The sequence below is a fragment of the Ylistrum balloti genome, unplaced genomic scaffold, assembly GCF_031769215.1.
Source record: "Ylistrum balloti isolate Yb309-2 unplaced genomic scaffold, AGI_CSIRO_Ybal_v1 Utg370346, whole genome shotgun sequence".
NCBI classification, from domain to species: Eukaryota; Metazoa; Mollusca; class Bivalvia; order Pectinida; family Pectinidae; genus Ylistrum; species Ylistrum balloti.
The window spans coordinates 87,356-113,981 of NW_026782248.1; the positions used below are offsets into that span (position 1 = coordinate 87,356).

At 35.6% G+C, this 26,626-nt stretch overlaps 3 protein-coding genes across 3 annotated transcripts; 2 read left to right on the forward strand and 1 right to left on the reverse strand.

Moving 5' to 3' along the window:
- Positions 1-114: 114 nt before the first annotated feature.
- LOC132553747 (electron transfer flavoprotein subunit beta-like) lies at positions 115-5,805 on the forward strand. Its single transcript, XM_060218020.1, has 7 exons — positions 115-190; positions 1,001-1,159; positions 1,286-1,444; positions 2,385-2,447; positions 3,313-3,471; positions 3,877-4,068; positions 5,603-5,805. The coding sequence occupies exons 1-6, from the start codon at positions 137-139 to the stop codon at positions 4,045-4,047; spliced, it is 765 nt and encodes a 254-aa protein (XP_060074003.1). The 5' UTR covers positions 115-136; the 3' UTR covers positions 4,048-4,068; positions 5,603-5,805.
- A 3,769-nt stretch (positions 5,806-9,574) lies between these two features.
- LOC132553742 (homeobox protein PKNOX1-like) lies at positions 9,575-21,534 on the forward strand. The gene is made up of 10 exons (XM_060218013.1): positions 9,575-9,665; positions 12,257-12,375; positions 12,621-12,683; positions 13,149-13,320; positions 13,773-14,144; positions 14,413-14,524; positions 14,831-14,976; positions 16,191-16,267; positions 17,468-17,682; positions 19,018-21,534. Exons 2-10 carry the CDS (start codon positions 12,284-12,286, stop codon positions 19,200-19,202), a joined length of 1,434 nt encoding a protein of 477 aa, XP_060073996.1. The 5' UTR covers positions 9,575-9,665; positions 12,257-12,283; the 3' UTR covers positions 19,203-21,534.
- A 2,908-nt stretch (positions 21,535-24,442) lies between these two features.
- Positions 24,443-25,951, reverse strand: LOC132553730 (uncharacterized). The gene has a single exon (XM_060218002.1). It carries the CDS (start codon positions 25,949-25,951, stop codon positions 24,443-24,445), a length of 1,509 nt encoding a protein of 502 aa, XP_060073985.1.
- Positions 25,952-26,626: the final 675 nt, after the last annotated feature.

The following is a 26,626-nucleotide window of genomic DNA, read 5'->3' on the forward strand; positions in this document are numbered from 1 at the left end:
TTTTTATGAAGGAAAAATATTTTTATACAAAAGTTTTTTATCAAAATATTTAATATTTTCGAATATTGATATCACAATAATGGTATGTCCCTTCCTCAGAACAAAGGTCACACTCATTGCCGACCGATCTGCAAAGATGTCTCTACGAATACTAGTTGGTGTTAAACGAGTCATAGATTATGCCGTAAAAGTAAGATTTCATTTTTTCATACGATAAATAGTACACTTCATTAGGACAATCTTGCATACCAACCTATATATATATATATCTCTCTTAATTAATACGCCGAAATGTAGATGATTAAATATCGTTTCGTAAATACGTCCCTGGTTTTGTAACAACTTTTTGACCGGAAAACTTCGCACTATAGCACCAAAACCTCATTGTAGTGGTTTCATTTTCAAATACAAGGACTTCTTTTACATTTTCTATTTCAGTTATTTACAATTTGATTTGTGCAATAGGCGTGGACACGTTCTATGGAAACATACATCTCATTCTAAGTTCAAATGTCATGTGAATGACAAGATATCAAAATACTTACTTCAGCGATCGATTCTGGAGATACAGCTATTTGTTAGAGTGTTAACTTTGTTTTGTTCAGGCGATCACAATTATCTTGCTGGAAACTAGTCAGAATTATTCTGACGTTTTATTGACTTTAACACCACATCAGCATAATTCGGACCAGCTGGATATATACGTATACTTATCTAACACATTATTTCACCAAGACGTTGCACACTCACTTAAGACAGTTCACCTACCTCATTGTCAAATCCCCCACACCCTCTTGACATGAAGCAAAAAGCAATCTACGTGTTTACTTGATTGATCTTCCCTTGCTGTTTGTTTGTTCGTTTACAAGGTTCTTTACCCTCTGAACAGCCAAGGTCTTTTAATTACCAACTGCGCTTTTACAGTCCCCAATTGATTAATTTTATTTTGACTTGCATGTTATAACAGTACCTGATCATGGCGACTTAATTTTCTCACCAGGTACGTGTAAAACCTGACAAAATGGGTGTAGTCACAGATGGAGTGAAACACAGCATGAATCCCTTTGACGAGATTGCCATGGAGGAGGCAATGCGGATGAAGGAGAAGAAGTTGGCATCAGAGGTTATAGCTGTTTCTTGTGGACCCCAACAGAGCCAGGTCTGTAGCTGTTGTGAGACAAATCAAAATTCATAAAATTTGGCCTCAAAATTGCTTTGAAGATTAATGGAAAGAGTTATAATAAATGTTATCCTATTTTCATCATCATATTTTTTTCTTACATAGGAAACACTTCGTACAGCATTAGCAATGGGAGCCGATCGAGCCATTCACGTTAAAGTAGAACCAAAAGATTATGAGACACTGCAGCCATTCCATGTGTCTAAAATCCTCGCAAAGATTGCTGCTGAGGAGAAAGTTGATTTGGTTGTTTTAGGTAAACAGGTAAGTTAACTGGTGGTAGGTACATATTACAATGTACACAAAATGTACAGCAGTATATAAGAGTCAAATTTATACAGTGTTTATAGTTTCCTTGGTGACATTTGTATTTAAGAGCCTGCATGCTAAGTATCATATCGTTTAAGGTTTTGGGTTGATATCTTTTGAAAAAAGTTGAATGCCACTATCATAATACCTACAAATCCTTCTGCTAGCACCCTTGATACTCCAGGGGTTACGATCACTTTCACTCTCTGTACCCCTGGAACATGTCTTGGCAAAATTGATGGCACAACCAAAGTGATTTGATTGGTTCCAGGAGAAAAAGACTAGCCAATCACCGGCTGATACACTCCTTTTGAAGATTACAAAGAAGTGACATCCACCTTCAAAGCCATTACAATATACTGTTATGCTACATGGCGATTCATTTGATGTACACCAAAGGATCAAAATTGTCTTTTCTTCTTATCCCAAAAGTGTCACACAGGGAACATTCAATTTGGCCACAACCTGTTTCAAGGGTGCAGAGTGAAAGTGATTGTAACCCCTTGAGTATCGAGGATGTTCTGCTTGTAACACACACTTTTTCATCTTAACTTTGCGATTGGTTCAAGTTGCTTTCAATTTGACTCTTGGAATTGATAAAAAAAAATTGTGGGGCGGAGAATTTTCAGGTCATCTGAGACAGTCTCATGGTGACCTATTGTGATTGTCTTTCGTCCAGCATTGTGCATCATAAAGTTTTTAACATTTTCGACTTTTCGGAAACCCCTGGACCAATTTCAACGCAGAAAAATTTCATGAAAAGGAAACAAAATTGTGAATTTTATGGTCCCCATGGTATTCACACCCTATCTTTCAATCAGTATCGTCAACTTGTACATTGTTTTATACTTCTTTCTGCAATGTTATGTTGTCAGTTTTATTCTGTGTTTTACAGGCTATTGATGATGACTGTAACCAGACTGGACAGATGACCGCTGGTCTGTTAGATTGGCCTCAGGTGAGTAGCTAGTGTGGTGGACAAACTATGCCATTTGGAGTCATCACTATATAGCTTCAGAAATGTAGATAACCTTCAAGTTGTATTATTATTAATCTGTTGCAAACTGTCATTGGTGGAGAGTAAGTAGAATCCTTGGAGTTGCGACAAAGTAATATTAGCCTGTAGAGGCTGTGTGATACTGTGGTACTCTGAAATGTCCAACAGGAGAACCTGCTGAGGATTGGACATTCAAGATTTTGTCCTGCAGGTTGATATTCCATTACTACAATGACAAGATGGGTAGTTAGCAATTCCCCCCATTGTTTACATCATTGCTATTGGTGACGACAACATGTGTTTACAAAACAATAGAGCCCAACATGCTGCTATTTCAAAATGTCAGCATTTGAAATCTGTTATACCAGAGATGTTGACAGAGAGAGTTTTGACATCAGGTTTAAGACTGATATGTGCATAGTTTAATCATATCAGAATTAATCTATTAGATTAGTTCTTGTCATGTATTTGTTGTTGGCTGATGATAGCATAACCATTCTTTATGGATTGATCTCGGATCAAAAACGAAAGTATTGCTCTGTCATCTAGAAGAGAATCAGGTTTTTTTGGTAGTTTTACAATCACTCTGGTAATGACTTGAAATATCAAAATAATTAATCGACAAAGAGATTGTTTTTGACTCCTGTATAACTCAATGACTCTTTCTACCTTATTAATATAAACAATATCATTTTCATTTTGTTTAGGTTTTTATTTCCACCTAAATACTTCAAGATATTATCTCCCCTATCACAATTTGAACCTGCCTCATTTAGATTTAATTAAGTTTCCTTAAATTTTATGTCTTTTTTCTCCTTATTCTTAGGGAACCTTTGTATCAAATGTTGAAAAACTGGATGGACAGTTAAACATTTTACGAGAAATTGATGGCGGTTTAGAGACAGTAAAGGTGTCTATTCCAGCAGTATTAACAGCTGATCTCCGACTCAATGAACCACGATACGCCACACTACCTAATATCATGGTGAGTTATAGCTGATTTCTCAAAAAATACAATTTTATACTATATATTCCTATCCAGATGATTTCTGTGTACCTTTCTGGTTTTCTCTAATTCTGTAAGTTAAATAGTGTGATAAGGGATTCTTAGCACATATCAGTATAAAATGGTAGAATATCAAATAAAGCAACCCATTCAAAATGGCCAGACATCAAACTAGCTGACATCAAAGAATATTGAATGGTTTCCTGTTAAATATCACATGTATGTAACTTGTGTGATCAAATTTATCAATATTTTTCACTTGTGCTTCACACATGTGAAAAATACGGTTATTCTGTTATACTTGTTAAATATATGCTAAATTAGAAACTATTGATGTCGTCCATACACAGCTTTGATTCTTATAAATATTTGTCACGTATACAGAAAGCTAAGAAGAAACCAATGGCTGTTAAGTCAGTGTCAGACTACGGAGTAGATGTGAGTCCACGTCAAGAAGTCCTGTCTGTAGAGGACCCACCAACCAGGGAGGCTGGTCAGAAGGTGGAGAGTGTAGAGGACCTAGTACAGAAACTTAAAGATGGAGGATTCGTATAGGAGTAGGTGGACAATAGTTAGGTTAGTATGATAGCAACTATGGATGGTGTGTCGTCTTTTAGATTAGGTAGCTAGGTGGAGATCACATAGCAGTAGGTAGATAGTCATTGTAATGTAAACTAGAGGGCCTGGTACATAATCTAAAGGATTTGTATAGGAGTAGGTAGTTAGTTGGTGTAATGTAAACTAGAGGACCTGGTACATAATCTAAAGGATTTGTATAGGAGTAGGTAGTTAAGTTGGTATAATGTAAACTAGACGGCCTGGTACATAATCTAAAGGATTTGTATAGGAGTAGGTAGTTAGTTGGTATAATGTAAACTAGAGGGCCTGGTACATAATCTAAAGGATTTGTATAGGAGTAGGTAGTTAGTTGGTATAATGTAAACTCGAGGACCTGGTACATAATCTCATGGATTTGTATAGGAGTAGGTAGTTAGTTGGTGTAATGTAAACTAGAGGACCTGGTATATATTCTAAAGGAGTTGTATAGTAGGTAGTTAGTTGGTATAATGTAAACTCGAGGACCTGGTACATAATCTCATGGATTTGTATAGGAGTAGGTAGTTAGTTGGTGTAATGTAAACTAGAGGGCCTGGTACATAATCTAAAGGATTTGTATAGGAGTAGGTAGTTAGGATTTGTATATATAAAGGAGTTGAGTAGGTAGTTAGTTGGTGTAATGTAAACTAGAGGGCCTGGTACATAATCTAAAGGATTTGAATAAGAGTAGGTAGTTAGTTGGTATAATGTAAATTAGATGGCCTAATACATAATCTACAGGATTTGTGTAGGAGTAGGTTGTTAGGTAGACATTATTTGTATAGGAGTGGGTTGTTAGGTAGACATTATTTGTATAGGAGTGGGTTGTTAGGTAGACATTATTTGTATAGGAGTAGGTTGTTAGGTAGACATTATTTGTGTAGGAGGAGGTTGTTAGGTAGACATTATTTGTATAGGAGTGGGTTGTTAGGTAGACATTATTTGTATAGGAGTGGGTTGTTAGGTAGACATTATTTGTATAGGAGTGGGTTGTTAGGTAGACATTATTTGTGTAGGAGTAGGTTGTTAGGTAGACATTATTTGTATAGGAGTGGGTTGTTAGGTAGACATTATTTGTATAGGAGTGGGTTGTTAGGTAGACATTATTTGTATAGGAGTGGGTATTATAGTTGGTTTGTATAACATAAACTACAGAACAAATTTGATAAAACTTAAGGATGAGGGATTTGTTTACAAGTTGGAAATAAGGTTGGTATTATACAAACTAAAGGACCCTGAGTGTACAAAAAAGGATTGAGGATTTGTGTAGGAGGAAGTTGTTAGACGGCTGTTTTATAAACTAGGGGACCTGTAAGGAGAATTAATTTCTGATTAACCATTATAAGTTTCTTGTTACCGAAAAGCAAGTCTACAAAGTACTGAAATAATTCTGAAACAAAATTTATTTAATTCTCTTTCTCAAAAGATTTATCGAATTTCGTGCAGAATTTGGGACTGATATTTCTGATTGTATTCTAAAAATTGTTTTTGTTTGTATTTTGTTCCATTGTAGATTTCTGAAGACAAAAGCAATTCTGATGTTTAGTGGATGTGATTGAGTTGACGAATTTGTTGGTGATACTGATTTACTGGACACTTCATTGTTTGATACCGGGGAGGTGAAAACTCTCTAATCAGACTCCATGATCTTTGTACATAATGATTCTGTGTAACAGACACATTACCAAATCATATTTAAATTATCAAAAACCTCAACGTTGTTATGTTTTTATTTTTTCAATATCTACGTGCCATGATGGCTCATGATGCCATGACAGAAGATTGATCTACATAGCCCCAGATAAAATCCAAGATGCGTGATTTAACACCCAATCCCATTGCAATTTTTTTTTTCTCAAGAAGCTGAGAAACTGACTGGTCTCTGTTGTGGTTGTGTCTTTGAATTAGACATTTTTGCTCTGAATAGTATGCAATGGACTTCCTTTATGTTGTTAAGTGAGGTCGCTACGAACTACTACACAGAGAATCCTCCCTTCAACTGATCCTGGCAGTTAATGGGGTAATGAAATGCAGAGAGCAAATAAACTAATGTCAAAAATTTCTGGGTATCTTGGATTACCTCCCCTGGTATCTTCTCCGTGTTATATACACCATTGTCTCCATTGGTTGCTAGGGAGATAAGTCCAGCATACTGCATTTATAACTCTCAACAAACAAGAGTTTAACATTTCTTGACTCTATAATTTTGAAATGAGTTTATATCAATAACATGTTTACACTTTTTACTGTGCAAATCTTGTTTTGTTTTAACATTTCCTCAAATGCAATATTTCATCATTTTTATTTCCAAACCCTTTCATTTTGTGTCATATTTCATTACTTTTATGCTGATATTCATCTAGCCTGATGAAATACATTTCAGCAGCAAAGTCCTGAAATATTTTTCAAACATTGAACATTTTGGAGACAAAATCATTTGTTCTACACAACTTTGATCTATCACTATTACAAACGTTTAGTTATTTTACAACAATTTTGAAAGGCACTTTACATCAATGTTGGCCCAGGTGTGCGGGCAAGGAGAACATGACCACAGGAGGAATGGTCAGATAATCAGATTAATGATTCCGTACCTTTTCCTGTCTTGATTCAAGATGTGAACCCAAGTTGCCAAAGGCAGTACACTCTTCAGCAACTGCTTCATCTGACAACCAATTTGGATGACAAGGGCATGAAATTGTTTACATTTTGTGTACCGTTTCAATATCTACTGACAAGTTCAATATCACCAACATTACTTAAAATATTTTCACCAGGTAACCATTAAAATGACCGTAGTTTTTTTTCAAGTTGTCTTTCTCTAAATGTAGTGGAAATGATGTACAATGCAAAACTAGGAATTTTGTTTTTTTTTTTTAACAGAAACAAATATGTCTTCCCCTATTTGCGGAAAGAATATTTCCTGTTTTTAAATTGAAAAAAATTATAAGGAACAATCTTGAAAGTACATATAAGATTTAGGACTCATCATTAAACTCCAACCACATGTAATTTATTTTATAATAGCAAATTATTTATCAGTTGAAGGATACAAAAGTTGATCTCTTACCTCAGAGCATGCACTAATTTTATTATGGACAGGTTTCTTAATAATTCTACAACACAATATCTTATACGATTATGTGATCTGGCTTTTATCACTTTAATTGTGTTAAAAAGTTGAGTGACTTTTCAACTGAATTTGATGAGTTTTACTTCACAATTTATTATTAAATATTGACATACCAGTGTAAAAAATATATTTGACCTTGACCTCTGACCTGATGATCAGGTGACTTGTCTTAAGACTTTTGTCAGAAAAAATGCCTCTATTTTTATAATTTGAACAGCTGAAGGTCACTGTGACTTAACAGTGTAATAAGCAATGCCTGCTAGTGATAAAATGTTTCTATATTAGATTCAGCACCAGTATCTTAAACTGGTTAAAAAAAATTCAGGGAAAGAAAATTTGATCTTGAGATGAATGGTAGGGTGATGTGACATCTTATCAGTGGACTGCACATGCATTTAGATGTGTTGTGTGTTGTGTTGATATTTCAAGCTCATTAATATATTTCTTGCACAAATTCTTATAAATTCCAATTATACCCTAAGGTGTAGGTTATGGTGACCTCGTTTTAGTGCAGCACACACTGTCTATTGGGGATGAAATTTAAATTCAAAGCTTCAGGGCACCTTTGACATTTTATAATTCTGAAAATCACACTTCTTGAGATAAATGTCACAGGGACCTCATTTAAGTGCACTGTGCAACACCTGTGGGTGATACAGTCATGTGTTGTGTATTTTTCCTTCTTATATTTCTGAACAAAATGCATTTTCAATCCAAAAATATCAAAAAGGCAATCCATCTAAAATAAATCTACAACACTGTCTTATAAATCAACTTTATAAATATTTTTATCTCAAGTATTTGAATAGATACATTATTCTTGGTACTTCCAGATACCTGGGGTAGCTTCTGCCAAAAATTGAAAACTAGAAATACAATTTTTATTTAATTCACACAGAGCAGTCCATATAAACTTTTTTACACAGCTGAATCTGAGCTTCACTGACCTATTAACAATCAGTATCCATTAGTTAAACCATTGAAAATTTACATTTGAAATTAAAAAAATACGGGTATATATCATTTCGGAATGCAATGTTCCAAATACAATATGATCCTGTTGAAATATTTATATTGTGTTGATAATAATGAGGAATTACTTATCAATTAATTGATAAAGATGAATGTAGTTTTTAAGAAAAATGTGCTTGTGAAAAATCAATTGACAGTCTGTACAAAGTTGTTTGGATATCACCTGTTTGGCCCTTAACCCTTTCCAAACCTGTCTGGTAACTGGATTTGAAATTGTAAAACAGGGTACAAGTTCCAATTCAATTTTTCAAGCCCTTCAAAAATTTTTACAATACCTACATGAACAACAACTAAATGTTCTGCATGGATAAAAATGCTCTATTTCTACCCTGCGGATCACTAACTCAACTTTAACTGCGAGATAAATAAATTAAAAAACCATGAATAACAAGTTTTAATGTATCGTTTATCAAACAAATCAAATTAAAAAAATATATATATATAATTTTCTTTTAAAATCATCAATATGTTTATCAATAATATCAAATTGATTTACAATGTCCTGTAAGTTAATTTAATCATGTGCCTGTTGATATGTGTTTTTATTATTATCATTTATATGATATAAAATATTTCAAGTTAATTGAGAATAAACAATTGGGTTGTTATTGTTGGTGTTTGACTTAATTAACTTGTTTATTCTCCACTAACTTATCATAATTTATTTTCTCTTTTAAAATCACATAAATGTCCAACAGCTCCTGTGAGTTGAAGAAATAAATAGTAGAATTACTGTTTTGTAAATAAACAACTAATGCTCTAGTCAACGTGGAGTTTTCCCCCCAACATTGGCTGGAATTCCCCCATTTGAGGGCCCCAAAAAATAGGGCAGTCTCTTGATCGATCATATTGTCATCATTTGTCATAAATCAATGGGTTGGTACCCTCCTCAGCGGGTCTACAGGACACTTGTCATTGGATTAAGATTAAAGTTGATATTATCTAAACCCGAAAACTCAAAATATTCTGAAAATAATACAGATCCGTCGTCCCAGTCTATAACATTAAAGCTCGGCTACATGTTTTCCGACCCAATTTGCCCCCATTCTGTCGGCAGACAGAAATGTCTATCTCCCGTCTCGTCAGGTGATCGGTGAACTGTCAGAGTTCAGGGGCAGGACACAGCGATCGGTCTCCCGTCAGCAGTTATCGACGCTTTTCGTCCAAATGTGACTAAATTTGCACTGATTATTAATAAATTAATAGCCGGGCATCATCACTTAAAAGTTTATAACCAACCTAGCTGCAAAAATACAAAAAATTGCAGCGAGAATTGCTTATAATCGGACAGAAGAAGCTCGCACCTTGCAGGCTGTAAGCTGAGTGACGTCATAACTCACGTGACTGGGTGGGCAGTATTCCTAATTGATGCCCGCCATTTTGACGAAGAGTGACACTGTCTGCGAGCAAGGTAAGCTGTCAATAACGTGTCTGCGCGGTTTGACGGGGAAACAAATACCGCAGGATGTTCATATTCGAAATTTAGATTTACTCCCCAATTCAATAATGACAGGATATTTGAAATGCTGCGTAGCTTTCATATGACATTTTAAGAACTAATTTATGTTTTGTTTCGCGGTGGAAATGTTCAAGTCGAATTAGACTTCCGTTTATAAATTGATGGGTTTAGAATCCGACTGGGCGATCCTGTTCGTTATTGGCACATCCCCAAATGCGACTTGTTACAGTACAGGATTGATGTCTTCAGAACATGATGTAAATGGTTTCAGTACGCCCCAAAACAATGAATTTATCAGGCAAAGTAGATAAGCATTGCTGCAGTGTTTATTTATGGCCCGATTTACGTTGCCGTCTCATTGTGCATAGCTTGGGCTAAGGGTGTTGGAATTGACCTAGTAAACTACTTTGGATGACGGACGTCTTCATATTAATATTATATCATGTATTTCTCGTCGTGATTGTCGATTAATGTCGAGTCTTGGGCCAATGTATAATTTATTGAAGTCTATTTTTACAGATTAGGTCATGTGACTTGTGTGATAGACTAGGCCTATTTTTTAAAAAAAATATTTGTAAAACTAGATCTATGTATAGTTCAAACATCAAACTTACATGATCCATATTAATTAAAAGATCTTTTCAAATTTATTACCTATTTATGAGGTAACTCATTTTTGAGGTAGCTTGAATTTTGAAATTCATCTTTGTTGTTTATCTGATATAAAAATTAAATCAACATTGAATATACTTGTGTATTTTCACTGAAGTGTAACAATAGATTTTATTTCCGCTCTATTTATTATTAAATTCTGTATCATGAATAATTATAATAACTACACTAATATGTAACAAAATTAATTTTGGTTTTTATTTCTGATTATTGCTATCAGAACTGATTTTATTGAGTTTTTTGTTAACTTTCCTCATGAAAATATATTCGGCCAAAATGTTAAGCTTTTCTCGGATGCTTTGATTGATTTTCAAAATTCAGTTTAATTTATAGCATGTTTAAATATAACCCTTATAGCATTTAAATCAACATTAGGCATTTGGAAAAAAAAATGCAAATTTAAACAGTATTTATGTGTAAACATACACATAGGCCAATATCACAGATATATAATAAATTTGTGTCTCTCTATACATATATGTCATTCTTAGAAATATTTTGGATTTCTAAATTTGGATGTACTACTAAAAAATAAAGATTAGTGTTTTAAAAAAAAAATCCTGAAATACTGTTACCAAAATGAAACTATATGTGTTTTTCTTTATTTTCAAGTATTAATATCATTTTTTTAAAACCTGCATGCTGTATGACCACATAAATGAGACTTTATTGGACTGAATAATTTTAGTAAAAATTACTTTTTCATAAAGACAAATATTCCGCTAATCGAGGGGTTACGTTAACTATCACTCCTTTTACTTGAGGCATCATTCTTGATACTCCACGGGTTACAGTTACTTTTGCTCGCAGCACCTCTGAAACATTTCCGAACAATATTTGAAGCATTTGCAATTGAAGTTATTTAATTGGTCGAGAGCAGATTTCAAGAGAGAAAAAAAATCAGACAGATATCCTTCTTTTGAGATTACAGAAAGGTTACATCCAAATTCAAAGGCTGTACAACATAGCGCTATGTGATCTCGAAATTTGTTTATGTACATGAAGGGATCCAAATAATCCCTTCATCTTTTTTTTTTTTTTTTTCAAACATTTTATTGACTAAGACGAGACATACATAAGATTACAAATGTGTCCTCACACAGGAGGGCTCTCATACTTTCACACATCATTCAGACTTCTCATATTCCAGACTATGAAATACATGTACACACACCTACACACATACGTTTAGTCTTAAATGTTCATACTAACATTCCTTACATTCAACATTACGACTGCTAACAATCCCTTCATCTTATCCACAAGGTGCCGCACATGAGATTTGATTTTGTCCTGAAATAGCTTTCAAGAGCGCACGTGCATAGAACAATAGTGAGCGTAACCATGCAGTTGATGAAAGACAATAATCTGAAGTCTTCAATATTCAGACTGATGGGAATAACAATAATATCATTATCAATTTTTAAATATGGATTATCCTTCAAGTTGGATAATATATGAAACTGCAGTAATGATGATTCTGGAATGAGATTGATGAATACTTTGAAATTCTGAGCAGGGTTTTCCATAATTTTGTTAGTAGTAGGCTGTGTAGTGAAAGTAGTAGGCTGACCTGCCGTGTACGGAACATTATTACGGAACTGGATTGGTGTAGGCAGCCAAATGATCAAAGTAGCCGATCAAATTGGCTGGCGACCGGCTCTTATAGAAAACCCTGTCTGAGGATATGCTGTATATGTGATAAAAAAATTCATCTACCTTTTTAATCTTGAAAGTTTCAGAAAGCATTAATGACTTAGAATCACTGCTGGTGAAAACAGCGTACAGCCATGACTTAATGCTATTAAATCAGTGTTACTATATAGGACTATGTAGGACTAATACGTTTGTTTATGTTGATTCATCTGTAGAGACCAGAGAGAGGGATGTGAGAAGCCATGTCTGTCGTACAGCCAGGACTGGTGCCATCCTTCACAGACGTTCAGGTTCTTGGCACAATTGTCTCCTCAGCTCCTTCAGACAGTAACAAGTAAGTGGCTATTTACTGGTTATTGGTCTAACCTTTTAACATGTTACATAAGACAGTCATTTATATTGTATTATATCATGTTTTAACTGGGGTTTTGTCAACGTAAATCATACCTGTATAGAAATTCTCTAAAGAAATCCTGAAGCATGTTTTTGTGTGCACAATTGCAATTTATTTTATACATATAAATGTACTGGTAACTATATATTCATATTACGAAATGCATTCCTTTTTCTTGTCAACAGCCCTGCGGTCATTACAAAGGAAGGAGATGTCAACTCGGAAGGTGAAAAACGTGCTATTTATGGGTAGGTATCTAAACTACAAACACAATAATCTTCATACTCAAAATCCAAGTGTTTCAATATAAATTCTACATCTAGAGTAAATATTCTCACAAATTTCGAGACTCAAAACATAAAGTCAGGCCTCAAAAAACTAAAAACCATGAAGGAAAAATGTAGGGTAGGTTGGTTGACGAATGTTTACATTTCTGTTTTCTTGTTAGTATTTACAAAGTAAAAAGAAAAAGTCATGGCTTAAATAGTCTTTAGTAGTAAGAAAATTGAACAACCAGGTAACAATATTTTGTTTTAAAATCTACTTTCAAGTTCTCAATGATTACATTCATGGCATGCCAGACATAAATAGTATGAATGGACTACAACTGGAAAGATTGTATATAACTAGATGTATATCATGGAGTTATCCCCCTTTCGCCACAAGTATATCTTGAAAGAATTGTATAATATATCTTGTGTTGCACCCTTCAGGCACCCCTTGTTTCCTTTGATGGCATTGTTATTTGAGAAATGTGAGCAAGCATCACAGACATCTGACTGTCCTAGTTCAGACAGCTTTGATGTTGATATTCAAGCCTTTGTTCACCACCAGGAAAAAGATCGCAAGCCTTTCTTTAGCGAGGACCCTGAACTTGATGCTCTGGTTAGTAAATAGGTTTGGAAAATCAGATCTCAAAAAGTAAAATGTGAACGATATAAGACTGAATTTGTTGGCAAATAGCAAGTGATATTTCAAATATAAAATCACTATTTGAAAAAAGTTCTTTATGACAGAAATGACATCATATAATAATCTTGATTTTGTTTGGTGATCTGAAAGCAATTTATTCCTTTTCATAAGGGTCTGCTGTGTAATTACATTGGCCGCATTTGTTTACACTGGATATTAAATGTGATATTTACACAATATTTGCTTCATGTTTGAGCCATGATATTTTCTGGTTTCAGACATAATTTCTTTTGTTTGTGTGATATTTGTTATGTATATTTCTTTGCATGTTTCAAACTGATGTTTGATGTTTCTTTAAATACTCCAGACATGATATGTGCCAGCATGTTTTGAAGTTGACGTTTCACACTTGTTGTTTGTTACAGATGGTGAAGGCTATACAGGTATTAAGAATACATCTACTAGAACTGGAGAAAGTGACAGAATTGTGTAAAGACTTTTGCAATCGTTACATTGCCTGTTTGAAAGGTAAACTACAGAGTGAGCAGTTGTTACGCATAGACTCAGACTTTGATGACCCTCCTCCAGAGGAGTTATCTCCCCCTGGACAAGCTTCAGTACCTATGCAACAAGTTATGTCTTCCGGTGTGGTGAACTCGGCTAACAATTTGACAATGATACAACCTGGCATGGCACAACCTGCCATGGCGACCTTGAACCAAGGTCAAATAGTGTCTGGTGGGACAGTTTACCAGATGGTACAGACTCCACAGGGACTTGTAGCCCAACCCATACAGGTACACAATTTTAACTTCTCTTGTCAATATAGGCAGGGGCCTTTCTGTTTCATTTTGTGAGAAAATTTGACCCATATGAGCAGCATATTTTAATGATTAAACTGAAGGTTTAAGAATAATGGAAGTTCCATATATAATTTTATAATGCAGTTTTAAGAAGACAAAAGAGGAACATTTTAGAAATTTCATGATCAGTCAGGTGTAAATGCCAAATTGGTTTGTTTTCTTAATTCAAATAAAGAATGAGGTTAAATACATATTTTTACAGATCCATACTGCACCAGTACAGCCACAAATTACAGCCACACCTGTCATTCATGGCAGTACACCACTGTCACAGATAGGCATGGTCAGTTCACCAGTCACTCAGGCCCAGACAGGTAAGTTAGGAAGATAATGGTGGTCGTCAGTTTGACAGTCACTTGATTTGCTGTGGTTTAGAAAGAAAAGATATTCTTAATCATTGCCATAAAGAAAATTTGTACTGAAAACTAATAATTTTTTGTGGGGTTAAATTTTCCTGTTTTCTTTGTTTTAAAAAATGTGGACATTTATGAATTCATGGATGAAAATTAGCCATGAAAGCAAGGAGAGTAATTCTCTTGTATCATATTAAAGATTTTCCATTTAAGTGAATATTGAAAAGAGTAAAATTGTGATAAAATGTAAGGTGTGTTTGCTCACAGTTTCTTCACAACAATCCTCAATGCAGTCAGCATTGCTAAGTGATTCTGATGGAGATGACATTTTGGGAAAGAAGAAAAATAAACGTGGAGTTTTACCAAAATCTGCAACACAGATCATGAAATCCTGGCTTTTTCAACATATAGTGGTAAGTTTTAGATTAGCATATGATGGGAAATGGAGGGAATTATATATGGACAATTTGATAAGATGGTCAAGATAGCTGTCATTAGAGCTGTGGATACATATTATCTAAAGTACATTCAGGGGTGCAGATTAACTCTTTAATGCTGGGGGCCAGCTGGGCCCCTAAGATAAAAAAGTTAGTAGCCCAATCATAATTTCAGGAGCCCAGATGGCTGGTCTGCACACCATTTTTCATTGAAAGATCTGGAATGCTTGTTTTTGTTGTAGTTCAGATAATATTTATGTTTCTCTCCCACAGTTTGTGATTTTTGGGGGTTTGAAACCCCCTTTAGATACCGCCACATTCCGGATCACGACCTTAGTATTAGACCGGCATGAAAACAACCATCAAATGCCATGTTTACAAATGGCGTGGATTCTAATCGGTGTCAGCATGGTGCTTTATCATAATATGAGGAATCTGAGTCACTGCAATGTTTACGCTTCCCGGTTTGAAATAGCATGATACGACTGTGATTATTGCCGTTTAACTAGGCTAAATACTTCGTAAATAATTTCTGATTGTGATGAGATCACTTGAATTAACTTTTCAGAAACAGAAACATAGATAATTAAATTGAAAATCCAATCACCAAGTGGGCGAATGAGGTAATAACATTCAGTAGCCAACCTAATGATTTGGTCGCATTAGGCGACTGGGCGACTGTTAATCTGCACCCCTAACAATGAGTTCACAGACTTTCCTGTGCTGGAGTGATTATATCCTTCGGAAAGACAACACAATAACTATGTATGGCATATCAGAAGCCCCTCATATTTTGTTCAGTGAGGTAGCTTCTAAATTCTGAAAAGAACACTCAAGGTGACTCGTGGTGTTTAAAGGATGGTAATCTGATTTTGTTTCAAATTAACATAAGTAAACATTGTAAAACAGCATGCTTAAATCCCCAGATTTAGATCTTTCATCTTTTAGGTTTTGGATTCAAGCAACACCTGTGCTTTTCTGTTTAGGCTGAAAATTTCTAACTATTGCAAAAGAAATACTGTTTCAATTAACAAAAGGGTTTGTTTTACAGCAACAGAAGGGAAAAAAAGAGATAACATATATATCAGGAATGTATTTGTTACAGCAACCCCTACCCAAAACAGGATGAGGTAAGGCAGATATATATATATATATATATATATATATATCGGTTATTTTTTATGTTACAGCACCCTTACCCAACAGAAGATGAGAAAAGACAGATAGCAGCTCAGACAAACTTAACCCTCCTACAAGTCAACAACTGGTAAAAGCCTTTCTATTAATTTTAGTAATAGATTAATTTTGGTCAAATATCACAGGGCTCCTATATAGTGATAGGTAATGATTGTATGTCTGTCCAATATCACAGGGCCCCTACATAGTGATAGGTAATGTTTGTCCAATATCACAGGGCCCCTACATAGTGATAGGTAATGTTTGTCCAATATCACAGGGCCCCTACATAGTGATAGGTAATGTTTGTCCAATATCACAGGGCCCCTACATAGTGATAGGTAATGTTTGTCCAATATCACAGGGCCTTTACATGGTGATAGGTAATGATTTTATGTCTGTCAAATATCACAGGGCCCCTACATAGTGATAGGTAATGTTTGTCCATTATCACAGGGCCCCTACATAGTGATAGGTAATGTTTGTCCAATATCACAGGGCCCCTACATAGTGGTAGTTAATGATTTTATGTCTGTCCAATATCACAGGGCCCCTACATAGTGATAGGTAATGTTTGTCCAATATCACAGGGCCCCTATATAATGATAGGTAATGTTTGTCCAATATCACAGGGCCCCTACATAGTGATGGGTAATGTTTGTCCAATATCACAGGGCCCCTACATAGTGATAGGTAATGTTTGTCCAATATCACAGGGCCCCTACATAGTGATAGGTAATGTTTGTCCAATATCACAGGGCCCCTATATAATGATAGGTAATGTTTGTCCAATATCACAGGGCCTCTACATAGTGATAGGTAATGTTTGTCCAATATCACAGGGCCCCTACATAGTGATGGGTAATGTTTGTCCAATATCACAGGGCCTCTACATAGTGATAGGTAATGTTTGTCCAATATCACAGGGCCCCTACATAGTGATAGGTAATGATTTTATGTTTGTATTTTACACTGGAAACATGTTAGATTGACTCAAAGGGAGCATCGCTTCATTCAAGCTTCATAATCTGGTAATTTGAATAAATTTGATGACTTGTACACTTCCTATTTAACGATTAAAATACTGATTTTTTAATATGAGGTGAAAATTGAATTAGGAAACAGTAGTTTTGATATTTAAATTTTAACCACAGTTTTCCAAATATGTACAGTAATTCTCAATATTATGATGCAATTTTCCAAAAAATAACAACTTTGAGGTAATTCATAAATAAAAATATTCTGAGTTTTGATCACTAAAGCATGAATTAATTCTAATTTCATATTTTAGGTTTATAAATGCGAGACGAAGAATTTTACAACCAATGTTAGATGCTAGTAATCCTGAGCAGGGAAAGGCTAAAAAACCAAAGACCCAACACCGACCAGTTCAGCAAAGATTCTGGCCTGACAGTATTGCAAACATCCAACCACAGTTCCCAGGTGGTGCTTCACAGGCCAAAGGCGAGATAACTTCAGAAAATCAACTTGTCTTTAATGAATCATGTAAGTTTTATTTAAGCTTGCTATTTTGGTGCCTGGAAGATCTATAATGATGTAAAAAAAAAAATTCTGAAACAATAAAAAATTAATCATGACAGATAAAAGGACATGCACTGTGATAGAAGATACAGGTATATTCAGGTTACTAAATAAATTGACATATACTTTCAACCTCCAGTCCAAAAAAAAAATAGGCCGGTAATTCAAAAGTGTTATTTTCAATGATGACTATTTTCTGTCCAGTGGTAGTTCAAACTTTTCTATTCTTAAGAGATCATGCATTTTTCTATTGTTGTTATGAGTGATCTTGGTGACACAATAGATGCTCTTTATAGTTACTATTCATTTTGACAGTAAATTTTTTAGAAAAAAATTGTGAATGACCATAGTTAGGTGTTGTCAAATCACATACCTATATGTTATTTAAGTAGCATTGATTCAGTGTTTTTTCTTTCCTGTCAGGCTCTCACAACATCAGGTGACAGGGGCCTTAACTCTGTATTATTGGCCATTAGTAGTGACAAGAATCAGTTTCTAAATCGATAATTCATATATTCAGTCAGTTTGGTTGGTTCCTTCTGACACAAACTAACTTGAGTTGTCTGTGTCTTAGTTTAGAAACATGTAAATTTTTTAAATCGCTCTTTTATTATGACTACTGGAGTAAAATCTCTATCCCACCCTTGGGTTTCAGGTTTTGGTGTAGAGGTATCAGGGGTAGAAATTAATTAATAGTTTGCTTAGAAGCAATAAGGCAGGATACCACACCAGGGATAGAACTGTCTTATTTAGAGTCCTGGGGTCAGATGAATGTTTTACTTGAATAGCTCATAGAAATTTTTAATCGGTCACTATACCTGGTACTTGTATTCCGTTAATGAATACCACTGATATATACCTTTCAAAACTCCTAGTTTTAAATCACCTGAAAAGGAACAACAGTTGTTACAGCTTCACACAAGGAAATATACTTTGTCTCATTCCTGAGATCCGAGTAATTCCTGAACGCTAACAATCAGTCACCTCTGCAATTTTGGCATCAATAAGTTGCTCTCATTTCCTAAATCAGTGAATTTTGTATTATTTTTGGTCTTCTGTGGCCACTGTGGTTCAGGAATATATCTATGAGAGCTCTAACTCACCATGTTTCTTCATTCTAATGTCTGTTTAAACATTGATTTGGTGACCAATGTCTTTGATTGGTCATTTATAGAACATCTATTTATAGAACGATTTCTTCATGTTTTGTGAACAGATTTAGATGGAAAACATTAATTTTATAAGTGCTTGATATCCTCATTAAAAATATCTTCACTCATCTCCTTACTTTGTTTTCAGTGTCAAGTGAAGGTATGGTGTTAAATTCTGACACCAATCTCCATAGCAACAGTCAATCAGCACATAATGAACAGGACTCACAATCTTCCCTAAAAATAGACAGTGATGCTGACGATGAAAATTCAGATGACAATAGAGAGGAAGACGATAAGTTGTTAGAAAGTGATTCATCATCGCTTGGATGATGTGTTTGCAGCGTCATTGTGATAAATTGTGATTCTAAGAGGAAGTTTACCAACATGTCTGACAGAAGGATATTTCCACCAGTTGTAGTTGGAATTCAATTTTAGTTATCTATGACTTCTATCTACAAAATTGCTTTTGATTTTTTTTAAGTGATCATAAAAGTTATGTCATATATTATTCAAAATATGGTGGCACTATAAATCACTATGGGGTGAAATAGGATGGTAAGTATAGCCTTTCTAACTACAAGTGAAGGACAGAGATGTAGGGTTTAACACTCCCAGCCCATGTTTTTACAGGTAAAACTGACTAAGTTCACCAACAGTGTATTTAAGAAAATAAAGTTCTGCATATCTTGTCTGTAACAGAAAGTAACAGGAAAAAGGTTTTCAGAAATTTGGTCCATGCTCCCTGCCCATGGCAGATCGTTTTCACAGATAAAGCAAACTGACCAAGTTCATCAACAATGTTTTTTTTTTTTTTTTTTTTTTTTAAAAGGCTCTGCATACCTTGTCTGTTAGAAAGGAAATCTCAGAAAACAGGTTCAGAAATTTGATCTTGAATTTGTGTTAAAATAATGATTTTATGCAGAATCATTGTAGATGTATGTTTACTGCTCTTGAATTAGCACAATGACTTCAGCACAGAAGTTATTGATATTAAGATACTGTTCAATTAAGAGCACATACAGTTGTAATGGATGCCAAGTTTTACAACTGATATTTGAACATTATTTGTTTATTTTCTATTGGAAAGAGTTCAAACATGAATATATATTATTATTTAAGGTGACAGTTTAATGAGAGGCACACATTGACCTCAACTGACCCCCAGGGACTGTTGGATGCGGCCAAAAATAGGGAAAATTGACTGAAATTTCAAAAATCTTCTTTACAAAACCCAGGAATGATAGAAACAAATTCTATTCATATATGGAAAGGTCATAAGATGCTTTACCAGATTTGTATAATTTATGACCACATGGTCTCACATTTCCTCCTTTGGAGGGGGGAAATTTTTCCTGTGCAATACCTATTTCAAACTTCTTCTCACGAATCACCAGTGGGATTGAGCTCTAACTTGCTTGAAATGATCCTGAGGTGGTTCTGACCAAGTATTGTTATTTTTTGGGTATATCCGAATCCCGAGATGGTCGTCATGGCTGCCATCTTGAAAAACATATTTTAAACTTCTTCTCCAGTTCCACTGGTGCCATCGAGCTAAAAATTAGCGGGAAGTTTAAGAAAACGAAGCCAACAAAGTGTTGTTATTTTTCAACCTTGTCAAAACTTCGATATGGCAGCTAGGGAGACCATTTTCCTGAGCAACACCTATTTCAAACTTCTCATGTTTTACCAGTTGGATTGATCTCCAACTTTACTGTCAAAAATAGGTAACACTTGTTACAGTTACCTACTCCTCACCATCTGCATCATGGAAAACAGCTCCTTAGTAACATTTCATTCAAAGCGGAAAACAACAATCCTTTTCCTTGCTGAGAGTTTTAGTCCGATGATCTTAACGGCCTATTGACAATTCAACAACGTATTGGAAATTATTCACCCCATTTTTTCTTCGCCTGTATATTTTGAATGACCTAAAAATACAATCAACAGCTCTGCTTCAGCTTTAACATCTTGGTTTAAACTGTATTTCATTTTCAATTCAGTCACAAAATACAGTATGGATAAAAAAAGAAGTATTAGAAACAAGTTCAGGGTTAGTGATATTTTTTGGGTCTTGCGATTTTAATCTAGAAGTTATGTACATGTTTGTCTGTATGATACAAGAGTAAGTTCACACAGTCTCCACCTTATACACATTGGTGTGGAAAGGAAAATTATTCTCAATAAACTTGAAAATTGAAGTAGAAAATACCAGCTATAACATCAAATGCATTCTTTCACTTGATAATGGGACTCTATATAAATTTTGTAAAGGTGCTTTGTAATAGCTTGGAATTAAAATCTGTTTCACTTAATTTAATCTATAGAGTTATAACTTTTAGAAAAGCTCTTTTTGTAGATGGTGGTTACTGTCGCTGTTTATTAAGGCAGGATTATTTTAGCTGTAATGTGATGAATTATATAAACTGCCATGTCTTCACGTGATTTTGGGAGTTTGTGACAATTCTAAAGATGTCAAAATCTCTTTTGTGATGTCTGATTAGGGTAATGCTGTTTGATAGAATTGTTTTGTGTGTGTGAAGAGCGGTGAATGTCAAATGGTGCTGTTGTTATTGTTGATTCTTCCCTGTGGAGAACTGTATTTGTTATTTTGTATACTTTGTACTTGACTTGAAAGCCGTCACTGTGGTGAATGCAATAAACTACTGACACAAACATCCGATTTTCTGTGCTATTTAAACACACTATATCATAAAATTGTCTTTTATTATCAGTTCATCCATGAATCATTCTTGTAATAGCCATTTCTTAAAGGTATCTGGATTGATTATATAGTTTTTTATGCTCCCAAAACTTTTGTGTGCGCATATACTCTGCGTTGTCCATCGGCCTGTCCATCTTTACATCCATTCTTTTGTGACCAGAGCAAAACCTTGAATAGAGTTCAGCAATTATCATCATACTTTGTGTATACATTGGTCATAACTACACAATGTTTGACATGTAACTCCTCATTTGCAGAATTATGACCCTTTGATTAAAATGAGAGTTTTGAGCATAGTTTTGCTTGCATTTAAACTAAGATGATGAAACTTGGTGCGTATATGTGTACCAAATTCAGGGCCCACAACTCCTGAATTACAGAGTTATTGTCCTTTATAACACAAATTAGTCCAGAGCATAACTTTCCTTTCCTTTCAGCAAGGATAATGAAACTTTGTGTTGAAATATCATGAAACGATTAGCATTGTATCAAATTTAGGGCATGGAACCCCTTCATTTAAGAGTTAGTGCCCATTCCGAAGACTGTAGAATAGCTTTGCTTTCATATAATCTAGGACGATAAACCTTAATGTATGCTTTGGCCTTGGAACTAGGATGTTCAGTGCTCCATATTCACTGCTGCAATTACAGAATTATTCTCTTTTGTTGAAATATTGTTTCCAACACCGTGGATTTTGGTGAGCATTCGTCAGTTTCACTCTCGTGTTTGCAGGTTCTCATTGGCTCATGGGAGTGTATTGTCATTCCAGAAACTATCCAAATACAACATTATGGGCGATCATCATCAGACGCGGATATTTTTACAGTTAAATTCCTTTTTCTTGACCAGTACAGGATGTATTGTTCTTAAAGTTCTTACGCATGCTCCCAATGTCTCCTAGTTGTGTATTGGACTGGTCAGAAAGGGATTTTGACAGTTTTTTTTTTTATCACTTCCATGAAAAAATACAAAGGAATCGTTCTCAAATTTCATGTGTTGGTTGCCTAGGTCTCGGATTGGTCGCTTTTGAATTCAGGACTGATTATAACAAATCGAAATGGCTATCGGGCGACCATATTGGAATATTACATTGAAAGTACTGTACAAATCTCAAATCTAGAGTATAATGTCACATTTCGACGGATGTTAAATGGTAGGAAGTCGCCTACACAACCAGTAATACCATCTGCTTGCTCCCATCCTTGCCATCGAGCGTGATAAGTATGTTATGCCTTTCGAATAGTGCCAAGGTCAGAAAATACGCATTAACTTAAAATTATCCGATATATGAAAATTTTGAAATTTATTTAATCATGGGACAGCTGCACCTCTAGATTTTATATTTCATTTCGATCACTTTGGATTTCCCTTAATCTCCTCTTAAGCTTCAAAATTAAGGCCCTTAACACCATTGACTAGACCTAGGACAAAATCGCTGTATTGTGCTGTTTAATTCATTGTTTGACTCTACTGTATCTAACTCTTAATCATTGTAAGGTGCTATTCACTTGCGTGTCTTTTGTACAACCTTTATTACACATTTATTATACTGATAAGACGGGCGTAGGTTCAGAAACGTGTTACAAAAGATAAGAGTACATAAACAGAGAACATCCGGGTACTTATTTGCCTTTACATTACATAATTGCATTCAGACAAGAAAATGTTGAAAAAGAATCCTACATGAGGTTCCATTTGATATGCCTGTGGTTTATAAGACGAGTCTTAGTCTGTTTGATGGGTGAGATAATATGAAAAACGTGATTAGTGACAAATCGCATATACAAGATGGAAGCTTATGTAAACCACAGTCATATAAGGAAGGAAAATCAAATTACTACATTATAACCGTATATACACAAATAAGAAATTTATCTTAGTTCATAGTGGCAGACGTCACTGTAAGCATCTTCTTGATGCTGTTTGACGGTCTGCTTTTGTATACTTAGTCACATTAAGTTTCACAAATTAATTTCTCTAAAAGTAAACATAAACAGATCATGAGGAATTTCACTGCTGGGTTTATCATCCCATGAACACCCAGGGCCATTTGCTTGTTAAGTTTCTTAAATAACAGTTACATTTACATGTGTTCAAATGTTTGAAGGCTTGTCGTACTGAGGAGTTGTCCTATGGTGTTGCTTTAATGTATACTTGTTGTATACACATAATTCCTTTGAAGACATATTTATTTCGATAAGATATATCTTTGATAAACATTTTACTTTCTGAAGTGGAAATACACACAGCCACGTTACAAGAACATCACCAGCTCCACCAAGCAAACATCACAAGGGCAAAAAACTTCGTCGTACTGAAGTCTTTACAGTGAAACTTAAGGTTGAGGTGTTTATCCATCACGATGACGTACGGTTGTTTGTCTGGTTCCTTACCCGCCATGTGGTTATCATACGACACGCCATCACTATCAGCTACGTCATCGGTCTGTTTATATGACGTCATGTGATGAGGATTTAAGGCAACTTGTCTACAAAGACCTCCCGCTCCAGCTGACACCGCTCGTCTGCTCATTGACAACGTCACAATTCTCTTTGATTTCCGGGACACTGGTCGTCACACACACAGAACCAAACCCTGTACGTGGTTAGGGAAACGGAGGTCGATAGGACTTTGACCTCTCGTACACGCTGCCTCTTGTAACAGTACGATAACCAAGTCTCGTCACCAGTAAGACCTGTACGACATGTAGAGCAAAAAAATGACGTAAACTCGTTCAGAATCACAGTGGTTGGAATCTGTTTGCCTGATATTCGTCGTCGACCAGAGGGCAGCTTTATTGTATAATACACCGGTATATTAATGTAAAAACATATTACACATAAGTTATTTAGACGGTAACTTGTCTTATATACTGGAAAATCTTTATTTTCCTGTCCCTGTGTCCTACCCAGAAGGTACCGTCCTCATGTAGACTGATACACAAAGGTTCTACTCCGTCAGATGTATAAACAGTCCTCATACAGTGTCCAGTGTTCCTGTCAATCAGTAGTACTGACTTGGTGATCCATTCCGTTACAAGGACATCACCGGCTCCATCAAAACAAACATCGTACGGATAAAACTTTGATGACTGAGTAGAACTTCGGATTGGATTGGTCGCACTGATGTCTTTACAGTGAAACTTTAGGTTGAGGTGTTTATCCATCACGATGACGTACGGTTGTTTGTCTGGTCCTTTACCAGCCATGTAGCTATCATACGACACGCCATCACTGTCAACAACAGCTACGTCACCGGTCTGTTTACATGACGTTATCTGATGAGGAAGAACTGCTACCTGTCTACAAGGACCTCCCGCTCTAGATGATACCACCCGTCCGTCTGTAGTGAACAGCTGTATTCCTCCCTCCATCCCAACCACTACCATGTCATCACTGGTCATACAAAGAGAACGTGGCGTGTCGGTGACGTTAAATCGTTTAACATTATCACCACCTGTCGTGATTTCCCGGATACTTCTGTCATCACACACACAGAACCACACCCTGCCCGTGGTCGGGGATATGGATATCGAATCGACTTTAACCTTACACTGTATCTTCTCCTTCACTCTGCCTTTTGTATCCACTCGGTACACTCTATCACTGTCCCAGAACGATAGCCACGCCTCGTCACCAGTAAGATGTGCCTGACACGTATTGTAATCAAATGACGGTGTAATTTTGTTCAGAATCACAGGAGCAGTTATCGGTTTGCAAGACTGATCCTCTCCGTCGACTAGTATCTTACCGAGCATATGTTCCAGCAGTTCTTTGGAGATGGTCCCGGATTTGAATTCCACTTTCTGCAACTTTCTGAGAGTAGGTGGTACAATGGATGTATTCCTAATTTCCCGCGCTAAAATTGTGACGTCAGCGGTGGTACCAGATGCCAGAACCCCACGAGTTCTGTGTAGTTTTGGTTTCAAGTCCTTGTTCAGATGTTTGTTTAATGCTGTTTTATTTTTCTCAGAAATAGTTGCATTTAATTTTTCTAACTCGGTACACATGTTCACTAACATATCGATATTTCTGTCGATATCGTCTTTCATCTTTTCCCCCTGACGTTTAATGTCTCTGATAGCTGCCTGATATTGTCCACCGTTTGTCTCATTCTCCCGAATATCTTCCTCAACTTTCGGAATGTCGACCTTGGAGAGTTTGTCAACATACTGTTGTATTTCCCGTTTCTGGCTCTCCACGTATTCAGTAAGTTTTCCCAATGTGTGACCGTTGTGACTGCCTGTAACACACTCCATACAAATCAACTGGTCGTTACACGATTTACAGACGTATACAAATCCTTTCCCCTGATGACGGGGACAACCAGGTACTGGAGCCTGGGCCAGGGCAGCCATGTCGTCAATGGTGGCTGTTGGGGACTTTGTACCCCTGTCACAAGTTTGTCAATACTACGGCGACGCTTTTTGTTCGAGGCATTGAGTCTATTTAAAGTAACACCTGTGGATTTTCCAATTGATCAAGTTACGATTACACCCGAATATCCTGGCAGAAACATACCGGTGTCGATGAAACAAACAGTATGCATGAAATTGTCATTCGCCACCTGTTTTAGAGAGAGTATTAAAGATTTATAAAGATTTTGAAAATTTCTACAATTTCTGATATAGCGGGAGGGTCAAATTTTGCTAGATAATCTAGGCTGAATATATGTTTATGTAGGGTAGGGTTATATCACTTTCCTATACACTAAAACATGTGATACAACCCCCGGAAATCCTCACGTGTTATCATTTTGTGACTCTCATGTGAAATATCCCTTTTCTACTTTCAAACATAATAAGGAATCTTATATTAAAATTTACATTATAGCAAGCGACACAAAGTGAAATATCGTGTCCTTCATTATCAAAATAGCACAATACATATTTTTACGAAGGGAATTTTCCATACGTCGATAGCAGGTATGAAATCAACACTTGTTGTTAGGGACAAATCTTACAGTGACATCATGGTAAAACGACTTAAATGACAAGCGAATTGTCAAATTTGCGAGGCAACCTTTTCCTTTA